Source organism: Terrapene carolina, unplaced genomic scaffold (genome assembly GCF_002925995.2).
Source record: "Terrapene carolina triunguis isolate 2854851 unplaced genomic scaffold, T_m_triunguis-2.0 Scaffold132, whole genome shotgun sequence".
Taxonomy (NCBI): Eukaryota; Metazoa; Chordata; order Testudines; family Emydidae; genus Terrapene; species Terrapene triunguis.
Window position 1 is genome coordinate 5,924,456 of NW_020664483.1, and position 16,698 is coordinate 5,941,153.

Consider the following 16,698-nt stretch of genomic DNA (forward strand, 5'->3'; position numbering starts at 1 on the left):
TTCTTTGCAGGTGACAAATCTGAGGAACTACCCCAGACAGAGGACCAAATGGATTAACAGTAATAAGTCATCAGGACCAGATGGGATTCCATGGTCAGGTTTTTTTGTATGAACATAGGTGCAGGTGGAAGAGCCAAGAACAGTGTTGACATTGGTGATGCAACATGGCAGCATTTACGCATTGTCCTAACTAAGTGCTGCTGTATATTGTTAAGCCATTCCAATCCTCGTTGGCAGAGCAATGCAAGATCCTACATTCAAATGTATGGCACCATGCAAGCAGAGGTACCTCTCTAGTGTCCCCCACTGCTGCCTACACATCACCAGCAGCAGCTTAATATGCTGCTCTCTCATTGAAGGTACAGCTCAGCCTACACAAGCAATGAAACGTGCAACCCTCTAGTGTAGTTAGTACATCAGTTTGTAAATTATGTTGTATTGAAAACTGTGTTAACATTACAAGCTATCACTTTAAATTCTCTGGGTCTTCGAATCATGCAATCTGGGTCATCAGTCAGACTGTAAGAGAGCCAGTCTGGTGGGTTAACAAGCACTTGGGCATCTTTCAAGATAAATAATTAAATTAAGAACAACATTGTAAAATTTCATCACAATCTGCAGTCTTACAGATTTATGAATCTGGATCTGTGCAACTTCTGTACCAAACAACACCGCTATGATTTACTACTGAACAGTTGGCTTCAAACCAGTTTAAGTAGCTCATGAAAAAGAAAAATTAACAGTTGTTTTTAAATTCAGATTTATTTTATTTTTTTAAATAAAGACAATTTCCAAGTACTGTGCTGTTTGTGGAGGACAAAAGAAATTTAAATAGTAGATATGCAAGGCAAGCTGAAAGAAACCCTTTGCCTCAAACTATTCAGTGGTGCAGGCCCAAATACATATTTGCAGTTGCTCATGTAATCAATTCTATGCAGCAATGACAGTATTTAAAGAGTATTATACAAGCTATCAATTTCATTGTCCATTTACAACAAGGGAAAAATAAATATTTGGGGTTTTTTATTATACATGAACACTTCAGTAAAAAGTTATAGCTGTTGTGTTGCCATGACAGTATCTTACGAGGTACAAATTGAAGAACGTGCATACATATCTAACAGGATTTTCTAAGCTATAATTTTGGAATAAATTACAGAGGACAGACATCAGCCAATAGAGGATAAGGATTATCTGAGAAATCAATTTTGAAAGCAAAAATCACAACTGTTGCAGAATACAAAAGGTCAGTGGTCTGTAACATGTAGTAAGATGAACTGTAGATGGTAAAAACCTTATTTGAATATACCTACATATAGGCTCATGGTTTTAGGCAACAAAGATTAAGTGTTTTAATTCATCCTTGCTACCCTCCCACTCAACTAGAACCTCAAGGATGCAAGGACCACTGCAAACACCTATAAATTTCATGCTTAATATCCAAAGCATGCATTTTGTAGAATGTGTGTGTTATACACATTTGCTCTTTTAAGATTATCGTGCAACAATAAAGTTCTTAACCAATGAAAAATCTTTTTTTTTTGCGTCTAAAGTTATTTGCAACGTTTTGAGGTTTGGCAGGGTTGTGCAGGATTAATTAAAAGCTGTACTTGTGGTTGACCCTTAACTGCCATAAACAGACTTTATGCCATTCAGTTGGCTGGTAAAGAAAAAAAATGGCAGCAACCTAAAGGTTCTAAGAGAGCAAGAAAAATCAGTTCATGTGCACTGCAGTTTACTTAAAAAATATATATATATATACACACACATTTTAAGATGGCACAAAGGTTTTGTACAATTGGATGCATCAGTGCAAATACATGCATATGAGGTACTAATTTATTCAGGCCAGATCTAATTATGCATACATTACAATCACTCCCCTAATCTGATGTCAGATTAGTACTGGAATCAGATCTATGACAAAATGATACATCAGCAGTTTCAATATCATATCACAATAACCTCTAGAATTTCATCTTTGAAAGTACCACACCTCAGATTGCTCATTTTAGAAGACATGTTTGCACAGTGTTACAGTACTTGGTTTCTATTTTAAGATTTTGAACTTGTTGATTGTGATGATTTAAAAATTGTATATGTAAACTGGAACAATAATTATAACTGGCCTAACATTTTAACAGAATTTTAAATTCTAGCAAGTACTGTCATGGAATAGGAACATAGTTATTGCTCAAAAAAATGAAGGCATAGATGGCACTGCTCCAATAGTGAAAATTAAATACAGAAAGCAGAATCCTGCCTGGAGTCAGCCTATGCACACTTAAGCATTTGGTAAGTTATCTATGCCATTCGTTTCCATAAGGCTATTACTACATTTACACAGAGACATGGTGCTAAAGTGGCTAACAGTGGGACATGTACAGAATTTCAGCTCTGGTAATTCTCTCTTTAGACGTTCCAGCTGCTCTACCTGGAATATATTTGGTTGTTCAGGCATCCAGTCATATATCCTGAATAAATGAGAAAAAAAGTCTGTAAGAAATGATGTTCTACAGAAATAATGCTACATAAAACTACTGTTAAATTTCCATTTTCTCTGCTTAGAGTGAAATTAGGTAGCTAACACCTCTATAAATTAGTACATCTGTACTTAACACTTGAAACTTGTCTCTCTAAACCATATCCTGCAATAGAAAGTGGTAGTCCTTTATCAGCATGGTTAACGGTATGACTGGAGATGCTAAAAAGCAAGCAAACTATGACCACCAACATCCACTTATTCTTCTGATGACTTTACATTAATTAATACAGGTGTTGTATTAATTTAGATGGACTATATGATCCAAAGATATTAACATAACCCAGTCACTATCCAACATTAAACAGTGTTGGACAAGGTCCGGAGTTTGGTATGCAGAGATTTCAGCCAGCTTTGTACCATTGCAAACACCACTGAAAATCCTTTTAAACCTTCTTTTATTAAAGATAAAGAAGAGGAAAAACACTGTTATAGCATTTGAAATGTAAAGTAGTAAGAATGTTAAAATGAAAAACTATTTTCCTGTTCTTTTCTCATTAGCTGGAGAGAGTTTTCGCAGTAACCTCCAGCCCCTTGTTTGACAGTCCCTTTGAGCAGCAGTTCTCGACCCGGAGTCTGCGGCCCTATAGGGGGCTACAAGTCAGTTTCAGGGGGTCCGTGAAGCAGAGCCAGCATTAAACTGGTTGGAGTCCCGGAAGGCTGACATTATATATCCAAATAGTCCAAATTCAAGTTTGCTGTTGCAAATTATAAAAGTTTTTTTAAGGAGCCTTGTTCGTGTTTAAATAATCCCCACAGAAATTGCCACTGCATTCTATATTGGTCCAATTTTTAAGACAACTCACTGGCAGCAGTGTGGTAGAAGAGAGGTGTCTGTTCTTCTCCACTATCTCTTGAATGGCTCCTAACAGGATGAAACTCTAATGCCCTCAATGGACTTGCATCCTTTCCAATCTCCCAGAAACTCAGCAGTTCATTCCATTCTTCACTCAGTAGCTCCCAACTTTCATCTTTGTTTGTCAACTCACTTATTTAACCCCCAATAATTAGCTTTTTAAGAAGAGTTCATTTAGATATTAGTTAAGTATAAAATGTTGTACTTTAAAAGTCCAATTAAAGCTTTGTATTAAAAACTAGTTCAAGTGCCACCAATATCATACACAAACTAACACAAAGGCATATCAGAGTGGTTCTGTGATCAATGTGATGTTCTGTTGTACTAGATACTGTAGCTCATGCAATATAAAAACTTAAGGGCCCAGTATCAGCCTTAGAAGGTGAAATTTCCTTGATTCACATATAGTTATAGGAGTATTTATATAAGAGTGTGTTCTAATACTGGGTGAAGTACACAGTGTTTCAAGATCCTAGTGCCAATGAATAAGACAGCAACAGTTTGGCTTTCCATTCCATTAAACATTTCCATCTGCTTTACTAAACACTATTAATTCATCTACACTAGTTTTGTCAACTGGAATATTTTTCTTTTAAAATAAACGTTCAGGTCCAAAATACTCAGATACTGGGCTTTTCGTGAGTACCATTTATAATGCATAATAAAGCAGAAAGCTTGTAACCAAGGAAGCATGTAGCAACACAGTAGAGTAAATTTATTTCAGAGCTCAACAATCATTTAAAGAGTGATTCTTTAATATCTGTATTTCAGTTGCACCCATGGGCCCCAATCAGGATTTAAGACCCATCATGCTAGACTATGTCCATGTCCTTTAAAAAAAAAAAAAAAAAGAATTACAGTCCCAGGCAAATAACATATGAAGGGACAGTGTGAAAGGGAAAATATCAAATATGTAAGTTTACACACAAACTAAATATAGTATTATTAAATGGCTTAAAAGTGAAGAAACCAGTATGACAGGCAGAAAGTCTTTTTAGGAAATATCTATATCTAATGTTTGTCATCATGCTATTTAGGTGACAAATAGTAATTATACAGTAAACATCTTGTCAGTAGAATTATTACATGCAGATACTATATCTATCTGTATACTTACAATATCTGTCTTTTATTAAACATAGTTAGTTGAATATCAATTAATGCTCAACATTTATTAAACATTAGTTAATCTAATAAAACACTATTTAACTTTAATTTTACAGGAAGGCACTGCTAATTTACATGAACACTTAGGCGATTAAGGCCCCAAGTTTAGAATTTGTATAACATATTTACAGAACATATGTTGTTTTTTAAAAAGAAGTTAGTCCAATGAGTTTGGATTGAACATTCCCCTGTAGTATTTGCAACACAAATTCTACAGCTTTGCATCAGTGCATGAGAATTAACTACACCGGGCTGCCAATAGTGCCTCATCTATGCTAAAGCTTCCATTTTTGTGAGTACACATGGACAACAATAGTGAGAAATTAAGAAAATACTGTTAGGTGGGTGAGGCCCAAGCTGTAAGTTATGTAAAACAATTATGTACCAAAACTAATACTGGAAATGTTTTTCCTTGATGGTTTTAATCCCAATTAAAGTTTGATAGATTGGATGTATATATTCCACTGTGTTGGTTGCAACCTAAACACTGCAGTTTTGTGCTAGAATGCAAGAGCCAGAAAATGAAACTTCAGTTTCGACAGCTTTACCAAAGTGAAAAAATAAATAAATGGTGAAAAGTATATTTTTAATTTAGGTTTAATTAATACTTTCATACAGAAATTTGTTAAATTATTTTAATCATTAGCAAATTCTCTAACTTTTTAGCTATTAGTCACTTAATTTTCTGTGCCTCTGATTTCCCAGCTAGACTCCAGTTCTTTCCGGAGTACATAAGTACTTCTGTCCTCATCACCCCTCTTTACTGTAGTATCTCAGCACCTTGAAAACATTAATGAATTTTCAACATCCCTGTAAAATAGGCAAGTGCTAGCCGCTTTCCACAGCTGGGAAAGTTAAGCAACTTGCCCAATGTCACAAGTTTGAAAGGAAAGAAGGATGGTTTTGTGGTTGGGTACTAGACCAGGACTCAAGAAATCTGGATTCACTTTCTGGCCCTCCCTCAGTCAGCAGATCCATTCCTAAGGGAATCCTCTCTATTATGCCACCAGCTAGAACAGTTGTTCCTCCATGTACTGTAACTACCTTTTAGCATGTTCAAGAAAGAATTACTATATAGCATTTATTTCCATAGCTAAGAGGCATTCACCTTCTGCTGCAGTTTAGGAACTGCTGCTGATTGAGGTGTTAAGTCCTTTCCATCAATGAGAGACTTTTAGGATAACAATTTCACCAGTACTTTTCCCTCCCAAGTTAGGCCTAGCCCTTTTCATAACCTCAGGACACAAAATAATCAGTCTTCTAGAATCAAAATGGTCAGTCAATATTAAAGACACAAGGTGGGTGAGGTAATATCTTTCACTGGACCAACTTCTGTTGGTGAGAGAAGTTTTAGAGCTTACCCAGAGCGCTTCTTTACTAACTGGTCCACCAAATCATATTATAGGTGTGCAGGGGTGGTGTGTGCGCTCCAGGAAGCTATATGCAAGCCTCTCCTCCTACATCTTATTATTTCCTTACTTTAAAGAAGATGTAGCATTCTACTGCAGAGTTGGAGAAGAGATGCTGTGACACTTTGGGGTTTGCCCACCCTTGACCTAGAATCTTCTAAAATTGAGGCGTAGAGGTTACTGGCTTGAGAGAACTGTCTAGCTCCTCTTGATGACAAGAGCAGTACTGATTACACAAGAATGTACAGTTTTGAAAGTCAATTTTACTAAACAGAACAATATCTGAAAATATTAAAAAATACTTATTACACTTCGTTTTCAGTTAAGCAAACTTTCCCACATCTTGTATACAAAGTTTAAAAACCAATCAACAAAAATGCCAGTTATATGTTAGGGTATGTCTACACTGCCCATGTTACAGCGCGGCTGCGGCAGCACTGTTACATGGGCAGTGTAGTCATGCTTTATCACCAGAGGAGAGCTCTCCCAGTGATAAAAAATAACCACCCCGAACGAGCAGCGGTAGCACGGCTCCCAGCGATAAAGCGCTGTCTATACTGGAGCTTTTCAGTGCTAAGACTTGTCACTCATGGGAGTGTTTTTTCACACCCTTGAACGACTAAAGTTTTAGCGCTGAAAGTGGCAGTGTAGATGCAGCCTTATATTCATAAACTAGTTCTCTCTTTTAGGAATCAAACGCAAGGCCACTCAATAAACTGGCCATCTACGTACTCGCAGCGTCCTCCTACAGAAGGAAGAGTCACCTATGTTTCACATATGCAACTGAGACCGTATATGTGTGAGTTTTAGGACAACTGTCTCTTGAACTTGGGTTTACAGACACATACAGAGCAGGATATTCTAACACCCACTCAAATCAGGCCAAAATCAAAGTGAAGTCAATGCAGGATCAGAAACAACAAACATTTCATATGCTCACTTTAGGTATTGTAATTCTAAAGAAATAAATACCTGTCATATATTAGCCCATGAATGCCATATTCTCTCAACTTCTTCCTGTTCTCTGGGTCATTTGTATCATCGCCCCAACAGAAAATAACTAAACCTTTAGATCTGGCCTCTTGAATATATGATGGGTTCCTAAGCAGGTCTTCAGCGTGCACATTAATTCCCTGAAAAGTTATAAAAAACACTTAAGAAAATGCAAATATAATCTAGACTAAATACTCTTAAAAGTCAGCGTTTCTAGCTTTTGATCACTGAAATGTTTCACAATTTTTAGACAACTAAAAGAAAAAAAAAAAATCTTATGAACTCCAGGATTAAATGAATATTGAACAGTAGTTAAAGAAGCAAGTCTTTAAAAATGCAAGAGGACTGAAGTGCATTCTTAGTACTTTAAAGCAATGAAAATACATTACTACATTTGTTTGTTAAAAGAATACATAAACATTTAATAGTTTGCTTGTCACCTTATTCTGCTTCTGTATTTTAAAAAAGTCAGTTTATCAGCGATTATGGAATATAGCAATAAGTTAGTTTCATTTCACAGAGTAACAAGAGCATAACAACTTACCAGCAAGTTTTCAAACTGGGCAAAGCTCATGGCAATAGGAGTTGTACGAGACCTGAGATCCATAAGTTCTGGATAAATATCAGATTTTCCTTGTGTTAGAAACAACACAGGATATTTATTTTGCTTTTGCCGAACCCTGTAAAAGAGTATAAAAATACAATTGCAAAGGGAAACTTCAGTAGTGTTTCTCTCACATGGATGAGAATATAAAAGCAGAGTCACCATTCCCAAACTGTATTGACATGTAATATGCAAAGTATTAATCAAGGATTAAGCAGTTTTGTGGACAGACACCAGTCTGTCTAGTCAGTTGGACATGACTAAAAAGTTAATAGTGCAGTAAGCTTTACTCTATTCCAGAGAAAGACAAGGCAAATGTTATGAAAAAGAATTTCTCCATTTTCTCATAAGACTGATTTTTTTCTCCCCTTTCTTCCTAAGCAAAAGGGACATGACTGCCCTGGATTTTAGTTCCAGAAAAGATAGTTTGGCATAGTGAGGTCTCCCTTTCCTGCATAGTAATATGCACATTTGCATGTTTGAACACATTCACTACAAATGACAAGTTCAGTCTCATGGTTAGAAGGGAATACTTTTACTTATTGGGTATTCATTTAATCCTTTGCAGATGCAACAGATCAACACTGCAGTTTTGCCTCAATGTGTACAACATACCATTGTCCCTTTCACCACTTTAGAGATTTACATATTTCACACATATTTCAACTATTTAAAGTAAGCTAAAGTATGTTCCCTCCTCCCCAAAGTTTTCCATATATAAAATTCTAGAAGCGAGTAGCCTTCTATCATTTTTCCCTTTACAAAGCACACAATAGCAAACTTAAAACATTCCCAAGCCACACCACTTTAGAGTTGGTTCACCAGCACAGCTATGAAATAGTAATAGGCGGATGTAGTATTCCGGGCATGGTGATTCATCAACTTTGACTCCTCCGTCACTTACTTTTCACCTTTCATTGCCCCCTCCTAACCAGCCCCTTTGCACCCTTCTTCCACTCTTTTTCCCAGGCTGTCCCGTATGTTTGGAAGTCCTCTTATTGTCAAGTACCCGTCTTCTTTCAAATCTCTGCTTTAAAGATTTTTTCTACACAGTCTTTCAATAGGGAATTCTGCAATATTTCCATACAAAGACTGGTGTAGTGTGTCGATTACTCTATGTCTGTCCTAGACCATAAGTTCCCTATTCAGAGTCTGTGTCTTCTTTATTCGGCACCCAGAAAACCAACATAAGATGTGCCACAACAGAAAGCCAATTAGTTTTTCTAGAAAGCCAATATCCAATAACTGTATTTATGTAATTTAAGAATTTTCATGTTTGTTTTTTTAAATCAGAGGTTTGTTGAAAATTGTCAATAGAGAATTCTATCATTATATAATGTATATTTAATTTGCATGCACTAAATAACTGCCAAATAAAGACGATAAGCCCTGTTCTAACATGGTCACCTATTGTGACAAGAATTGGCTGTTACCAGATAAGTGTACTGTCTTGGCATTTGTTTGCACAGCAGCATATGGACACTGACATTATCCAAAACTGTCCTATAACTGAAGAGACATTAGAGCTGTTATCTGGCCCTGACTTTCCTTATGCAGTACTGTGAAGCAGAACATTTCAGACAGGTATTTTCTTGTTCTGAGACACTAAATATTTTATCCTCCAGCCAAGAGGAAGGAACAGATTGACACACGCTGGAATGGCCAGGAAACGGAAGCCAGAGGGAAAGTGAAACCCCAGTATAAAGTCTGCTCTTTTTCCTGTTTTAAGAAAATAAATGTTTACTCAGACAACTGAGCCACTTTAACAAATAGTAAATTCTCTATTTTTTCCAATGCCTTTTCTCTTAATATGTTGCTGGCTTTGTTTTCAGATTATATTTTTGGGCATGAGTCAGATGGATGAAAGGTCTAAATCCATGTTTAGCAACGACACTTAAGTGTGTTGGCATTCAAACTCAAGTCACAAAAATAACTTAATGAGTTTTCCATTGTGTACTAACACTGAAGGTGAAATCTATTGAATCAAAAATGGTTTAAAGTTGAGTTGTAACTTACATTGTGCAAATGTCCGCATCAAATGAAGAAAATATAATTCTCCTTCTTCCAGCATTTTCTAGAGTAGTTTTTAGAATGATATCTAAGAAGAGGTTCATATCAAAATAGGTTGACAGGTTGCCATCCCATTTCCCATCCTATAAAAACAAGAACAAGTAGTTGAACTAACTCAATGACTACTGTAATTATTTCAAGTGACAGGAGTCTATTATTTAAGTTGAGTGAAAAAAGAATCCAGCTCGTCAATATGAATAAAAAATAGCACTCTTCTCCAGTCTACCGAGTGCTGTTTGCAACACTATAGAGCTGGCTTTCAACAAAACTGTTCAGAAATATGCAGCTTTTAAAATCAGTGTTATACATTTTATAACTTTTAATGAATCTTGAAAAGTCCATTTAAACAACTCACTTTATTCCTAGGGACATCAACTATTCATGAAGTCTATTAAAATTAAAAGATCATTTGCATAATAAAATCATTTAAATATGAGTTATATTAAAAACAAATGTAAACAGAAAAAAAATATTAAAAAGCCGAATGTAGTATAAATGAATAAAGAAGGAAAGGGCAACTAACATTAGATGTTTTGTACAACCATCTGTAAGTATATAAATGTTGTAGCAATATTTAATTATATAAATAACTCAGGAATCTTTTCATCTTTAGAAGATGATTGCCTACAAAAAATGGTCAATTCTGCATTATGATCCCAATACAAACACTTATGCATGTGCTTAAAGGGAAGTACGTGTCTGTTCATTTCCAGGTTCAGTCTCTTATTTTCTAGTTCTAAAGCTAGTAGTATACATGGTCAGTGAAACAAAACTGCCTTTTACTGTTCAAAAGAAAAAAAGGCTGGGTAAGCCTAATAACTTTGATTAAATAAAAATAACGGTAAAATAGTAGATGAGGTCTGTGTCACATGCAAACTGACATAGCAAGATATGCATAGTAGTCTGCAATGTAACACAAGTTATCAAAACAAGGAACATTATCAATTGCTTACTCTTTGTTGGCAGATCCATTTTATTTCTATGTTAAACCCGACATCTTCAGGAAGGGATTCCAGAACCTGGATACAATAGTATTATAAAAAGGGACCAAATCACATGATGCTCATTAAGTACTATTGGCAAGGATAAATACAGAACAAAAAATGCTGAAACATCACCTAGCAAGGGCCAAAAAGTACAGCATAAAGAATCATATGTAATACTTAAAGGCACATTATCCCTTTTCTACTTTGGTCCAAAGTGGGTCAATGGAATAATGAGAAAAACCTTCAGGAATTAGCTACAGCATTATCTGCAACTAATTTCTTATGTACTAACACTTTGAGATGTACAGTTATTTACAATTTACAAATACTTAGTGCATACATTTTCTGTTTGGCTACTTATTACATATGTTTTTGTTTTATATCAAAAACAATTGCTCTGATACATGAAAAAAAGTCACAATTTCCCTAGTTAACAGCCAAAAATTGTCTAGGACAGTTCATTATCCATTTGTTCATGTTTACCTCTCAGACAAAAGATAAAGATTTAATTACTTTCATTTGGATTTGGGAGAATAGTACCCAGCAATTGCTGCAAGGGGCAAACAGAAGCACAGTTCAAGAAAAAAAAAGTTTCAAGCATTATCACAGACTAAATCTGGTAAACAGTTTCTGAAGAAAAAGCCAACTCAAAAACACAACTTTGGCAAAGATTAGTTATTAATGGAATATACTGGAACTGTACTCACTCAGTGCGATATGTGGCTGTGCTAAGTGGCAGAAGCTAAGTGGTGAACGAATGCAATTCTAAGGCTAAAGTTTTGAAAAGTGGCCACCAATTGCGGATGCCTCAAATTTGGTGCCCAATTTGGAACTTGTGCTGTGGTGCTAAAAATAGCCAGGCAGACGTTCATGCTTGGGCTGGAGCTCAGCCTCTGAAGCCTAGGGAGGCAGGGGTGGGTTTCAGAGCCTGAGCTCCAGCCCGAGCCAGAATGTCTGCACCACAATGCCAACCTGAGTTTGCAGACCTGGGCTCTAAGACTTGATAATGGCATAGAGTACACTTATAAAGCTTGCAGATGATACCAAGCTTAACCTTCTTAATCTCTGAGGATAGGGCAAGAAGCAATGGGCTTAAATTGCAGCAAGGGCGGTTTAAGGTTGGACATTAGGAAAAACTTCCTCACTGTCAGAATGGTTAAGCACCGGAATCTCCATCATTGGGGATTTTTAAGAGCAGGGTGGACAAACACCTGTCAGGGATGGTCTAGATAATACTTAGTCCTACCTTGAGTGCAGGGGACTGGACTAGATGACCTTGTGAGGTCCCTTCCAGTTCTACGATTCTATGTTCTATGACACTCCCCAGAGGTCTGATTTTCAGAGATGTTAAGCACCTGCGGGTCCCAAAAACTTCTAGAGTTGTGGATGAACAGGATTTCTGAAAAGCAGGCCCTACGTGCCAAGCTGGGCACCTAAAAACTGAGCCATCCATAATTAGTGGCCACTTTTGAAAGTTCTGGCCCATAGCCTCCTTTTAGTGCACTACACCCATTTTCTTTGGCTTTAATGCACTGCTGCTGGTAAAAAGCTTCTTGTCAACTGCTGGGAAGAAGTATTTCATTACCCACCAGTGAGCTCCTATTGCAGAAAAATCAGGATGATTCAGGAACTGGAAAGAAATGGAAAAAATTCTTCCAGATCATCTTTTTTGGCTTTTCCTCAAAATTGAAGCAGTAAATCAAAAGAGGTCCCATTTATATGTTGGAAACTGAAGGGGTTTTGAATGTGGCTGATACATTTACAGTGGCTATACAACCTACATTGGTTATTTACTAGACAGTTATAGCATTTCAGTGCCCCGAACTCATGTGCACATAGACAGTCAAAAATATGTTCCATTTTGAACCCTTTCCTCGTCCTGCGACAAAAACCTTTGAAAGTTCGTGTTCTAGACTCCACTTCTCCATTAAGCATGCAAAAACCCAAACTTATTTATAAATATTTTCAAATTTCAATTTGCCTAGTATTACGTTGCTCTACATTGTCTAGTTCTATATTGACTGCTGCTTACCGTCTGGAGAGACGGAAATGGTTGGTTCTCAGAAACAGGGCTTTCCTCCCCTTTAAAAGATGCTGAAATTAAATAAAAAAAATATTTAAAAAAGGTGAATAGCAGTATTGCCAACCCCCAAATTAGGAGACTCTTCAAAATCATGAGATGAGATTAACTTTTTTTGAAGTTTGTCTTCTGATTATTTAACTCCTCCCACCCCACCTCCAACATGTGTGAGACTTAGTGTTGCCAACTCAAAGGTATAGTGAACAAGGTGATTTCGGCCCATGCTGCATGAGCTCTTCCTCGAGTACTCAACTGAGATGGGTCCCCCATTGCGCTATGGTCTGTACAAACATATAGTAAGAAAGCTATGCCCTGAAGAGCTTACAATTTTGTGCAAAGTTTGTGACAGGGGAGCTGCAAGTTGAACTCAGAGGCTACCAGACTTCCTTTAAATGGGAATTCCTTTTAACCCCTGCTGAGCTGGATTTCATACTGGTGACCTACGGTTGAAAGGCTCTACAGCTCATTAGCAATGCCCTGAGACATACAGAGCATGTCTACACTGCAATAAAAACACCCACAGCTGGCCTGTGTCAGCTGACTCAGGCTGCGGGGCTATAAAATTGCCATGTGGACGTCCAGGCTCAAGCTGAAGCCCGGGCTCTGGGACTCCAAGAGGGGGGAGGTTCACAGACCCCAGGCTCCAATCCAAGCCTGGACGTATACACTGCAATTTTGTAGCCCCACAGCCCTAGCCCCACAAGCCCGAGTCAGAGGACATGAGCCAGCCATAGGTGTTTTACTGTAGTGTAGACATACCCAGAGTTCCCTATAAGTGCTAATGTTATACTTCGAGAATTAAGCTTCTTTTCTAGAAGTTCTGACCTTTTTGGAAAGTACAGAGACAATATCTTCCACTCAGGAAACACAGACAGTCTCCCACACATTACTCTCAGCCTCAAATACCTCTCTCTATAGGCAGTCTTAATCTCACGTTCTGTTCTTAAAGTGACAACTCCCATTAAACCAAAGTACAAGCACAAAAAATGCAACAACTATTAATACCACATGTAAATGTCCTCTAAATGCAATGTTTTGCAATATAAAACCATTCCAACTCTTACTTCAGGGTCCTACACTAACTTTTTATTTATATATTTGTTTCACTCCCACATGGGTCATTGTCAGCAGAGTTTAAACCTTCTATTCCACAGCACAGATCTCTTCTATTTCTGCTAGGGTAACTGGTGAAAGGAAAAGCATGCTGTTATCCTCAGTAGGAGCCTGTCCATACAGGGAGACATCATACACACAATGCCAGTGGATTACACTAGCATTTGAGAAACTGCCTAACACTGGGCGTCAGAGTTTTTGGTTTTTTCTTCTAGTTACAGGACCAGATTGTGGTCTAGTGGTTATAGACAGCATAGCTAAATATAACAATACCCCTGTACGTTGTCTTTGGGGAATGAGACAGAGACCTCTGGATGTAAAAGCACAGGCCTTAACCAGATTTTTTAACATGGAAACCATAACAAGAGTCGTAAGCTGCTGTGTGGTCTGATTGCTAAAGGGTGACAGAGCCACATGTTAGTATGGGTTACAGAAGCACCTAATTTGCCACGTTCCTTTGGCAAACTGTGTTAAAATGGGTAAGATTTGGCTTTCTTATATTAAACACCTAGATTTGATTCCCAGCTCTGCCTAAAATGACCTTATACACATTCTCCATTATCCTGTGAAATTGATGAACGATACATAACCCCTTCTCCAAGGCAACAGTACGAGACCTTGGCTCATAATTGTGAAGGGCACAGATATATTAAAGAGCTGAAACTAAAATTCATGGTCTCTTGGGCTTGCAGTTCAGTGCACCTTCCTCAAGACTACAGTGTAGTATGTAGGGAGCTCACTCTGATTTTGCTTTCCCCAAATTATATAATAGAGGGAGCTTTTCACATCATCGCAAGACTGCCTATCGAGGTGGCCAAAATCATGTTATTTCCAATAAATTCGAGTGGGCAACACTGCGAATTGCAAACACCTAATGCTGGAAGACATGTATCCAATAAGAACTAGATACAAAACAATACTATTTATCAAAATTAAGCTAGTCAATGCATTCTATACATGAAAGTGGCAGTCAAAAATTCAGTTGCACAATAATTTAATTGGCATCTCCAGCTAAGTGGTACACCTCTACCCTGATATAACGCGACCCGATATAACAAATACTGATACAACGCGGTAAAGCAGTGCTCCGGGGGGGCGGGGCTGCGCACTCCGGCGGATCAAAGCAAGTTCGATCTAACGCGGTTTCACCTATAACGCGGTACGATTTTTTGGCTCCCGAGGACAGCGTTATATCGAGGTAGAGGTGTATTACTAAACTTTAAAAAACAAATTACAGTACATTTACTAGTTCATGATGCAATCTTAATATATTTTGCCAATTGTACTTCAATTTAATATAGTACAGTGTGATGCACAAAACTTGGCACAATTTGCTTCTGTATTTGTATGCCAGTCCTCAAAATTCAGTAATTTTGAATGTATTTCCTGGGATATGCTCATTAGTAAAGAAGTTACGATTCAACTACAGTTTGCATAATGGATTCTGAAAAGGTACATCTTTTTTATAGAAATATTAAAAAAGTATGTTACCAAGTACGAGCAGGATAATGGTGTAATACAGGGGTCGGCAACTTTTCAGAAGTGGTGTGCCGAGTCTTCATTTATTCACTCTAATTTAAATCTTTGTGTGCCAATAATACATTTTAACGTTTTTAGAAGGTCTCTTTCTATAAGTCTATAATATATAACTAAACTATTGTTGTATGTAAAGTAAATAAGGTTTTTAAAATGTTTAAGAAGCTTCATTTAAAATTAAATTAAAATTCAGAGCCCCCGGACCGTAGGCCAGGACCCGGGCAGTGTGAGTGCCACTGAAAATCAGCTCGCGTGCCATAGGTTGCCTACTCCTGGTCTAATACATGCAATTCATATACAAACTAAAGGTTCAATGAGTGATCTTAAGAAAGGTTTAAAAGACCGTAAGTCAAATAAAAATAATAATAATAATAAAAAAAAAACCTCACATTTTTCTGATGAAGCTTATTATGAAAGGCACCAGGGAAAATGGCTGAGAACACAGAATTCTGACATCTGATAAGAAACTCCTGCTTTGAGAGACTCCACTAGTTATTCTTATTTCCCCAGGGCCTTGTTTCAATAATGTACTCATGCTTTGAGCAAGTTCAGTACATTGATAATAGCGTTCACTTCATTACATCAACTGCGCAATGGCAACACAAGTGGTAAAGAAATTCACCTCAGTTTACAAATTTAAGTATTGCACTAAAAGTTTTTGTAATGCAGCAAAATTACATATTTCACTGTTATCAGAACTAACTAAATCCTGGTGATATTTAATTCTATAGTGAACAGTACCATGAAATTCTGCAGCAACAGAGACCGTGTTACATATTTTATAACAGCCCAAGTTTACTAGCATTTAGGGCACACTGCAAGGTCCATCTTTTGTTCCTGGAATATCAGGAGCTGAGAAACTGGTATGGTCAAGAAGTTGTTGGAGGGAGACACTAGTGGTGATTTTGTTAGTGGAGTAATTACAATTTTTCTTAAATATGCTGGAGGATGGTATTACATGCTACCAGCAGGGCCGGTGCAACCACTAGGCGAAGTAGGCGGCCGCCTAGGGCACCTAGTGGTTGAGGGCGCCTAAAAGCCCACTCAGGCGAGGAGGTGGAGTGGAGGTGTTCTAGGGCGGGGGGGGGGGGGGGGGGGGCCGCCCGCAGTGGGGGGGGGGGGGGGGGGCGCGGGGGGGGCGCACACAGGGGAACCACTCCCTGCCCCAGATCACCTCTACTCTGCCTCCTCCACTGGGCACACAGCCCCCGCTCTAATTCTCCTCCAATCAGCACCGCAAACCTGGGAGGGGAGGAGAATTAGTGTGGTGCTGGCATGCTCAGCGGAGGAGGCGGAGCGGAGGTGAGCAGGGGCAGGCTCCCCAGGCGGGGGTAGCTGCCGC

General features: G+C 37.9%; 1 protein-coding gene across 1 annotated transcript in view; it reads right to left on the bottom strand.

Moving 5' to 3' along the window:
* Positions 1 to 774: 774 nt before the first annotated feature.
* Positions 775 to 16,698, bottom strand: part of GPCPD1 (glycerophosphocholine phosphodiesterase 1) — a 65,648-nt gene continuing 49,724 nt past the window's right edge. Inside the window, exons 14-19 of the mRNA XM_024196499.2 lie at positions 12,660 to 12,721; positions 10,595 to 10,660; positions 9,588 to 9,724; positions 7,512 to 7,647; positions 6,947 to 7,107; positions 775 to 2,474 (exon numbers count right to left, since the gene is read on the bottom strand). Coding sequence (XP_024052267.2) covers positions 2,285 to 2,474; positions 6,947 to 7,107; positions 7,512 to 7,647; positions 9,588 to 9,724; positions 10,595 to 10,660; positions 12,660 to 12,721 — 752 coding nt within the window. The 3' untranslated portion in view covers positions 775 to 2,284. The remainder of the gene's footprint in view (positions 2,475 to 6,946; positions 7,108 to 7,511; positions 7,648 to 9,587; positions 9,725 to 10,594; positions 10,661 to 12,659; positions 12,722 to 16,698) is intronic.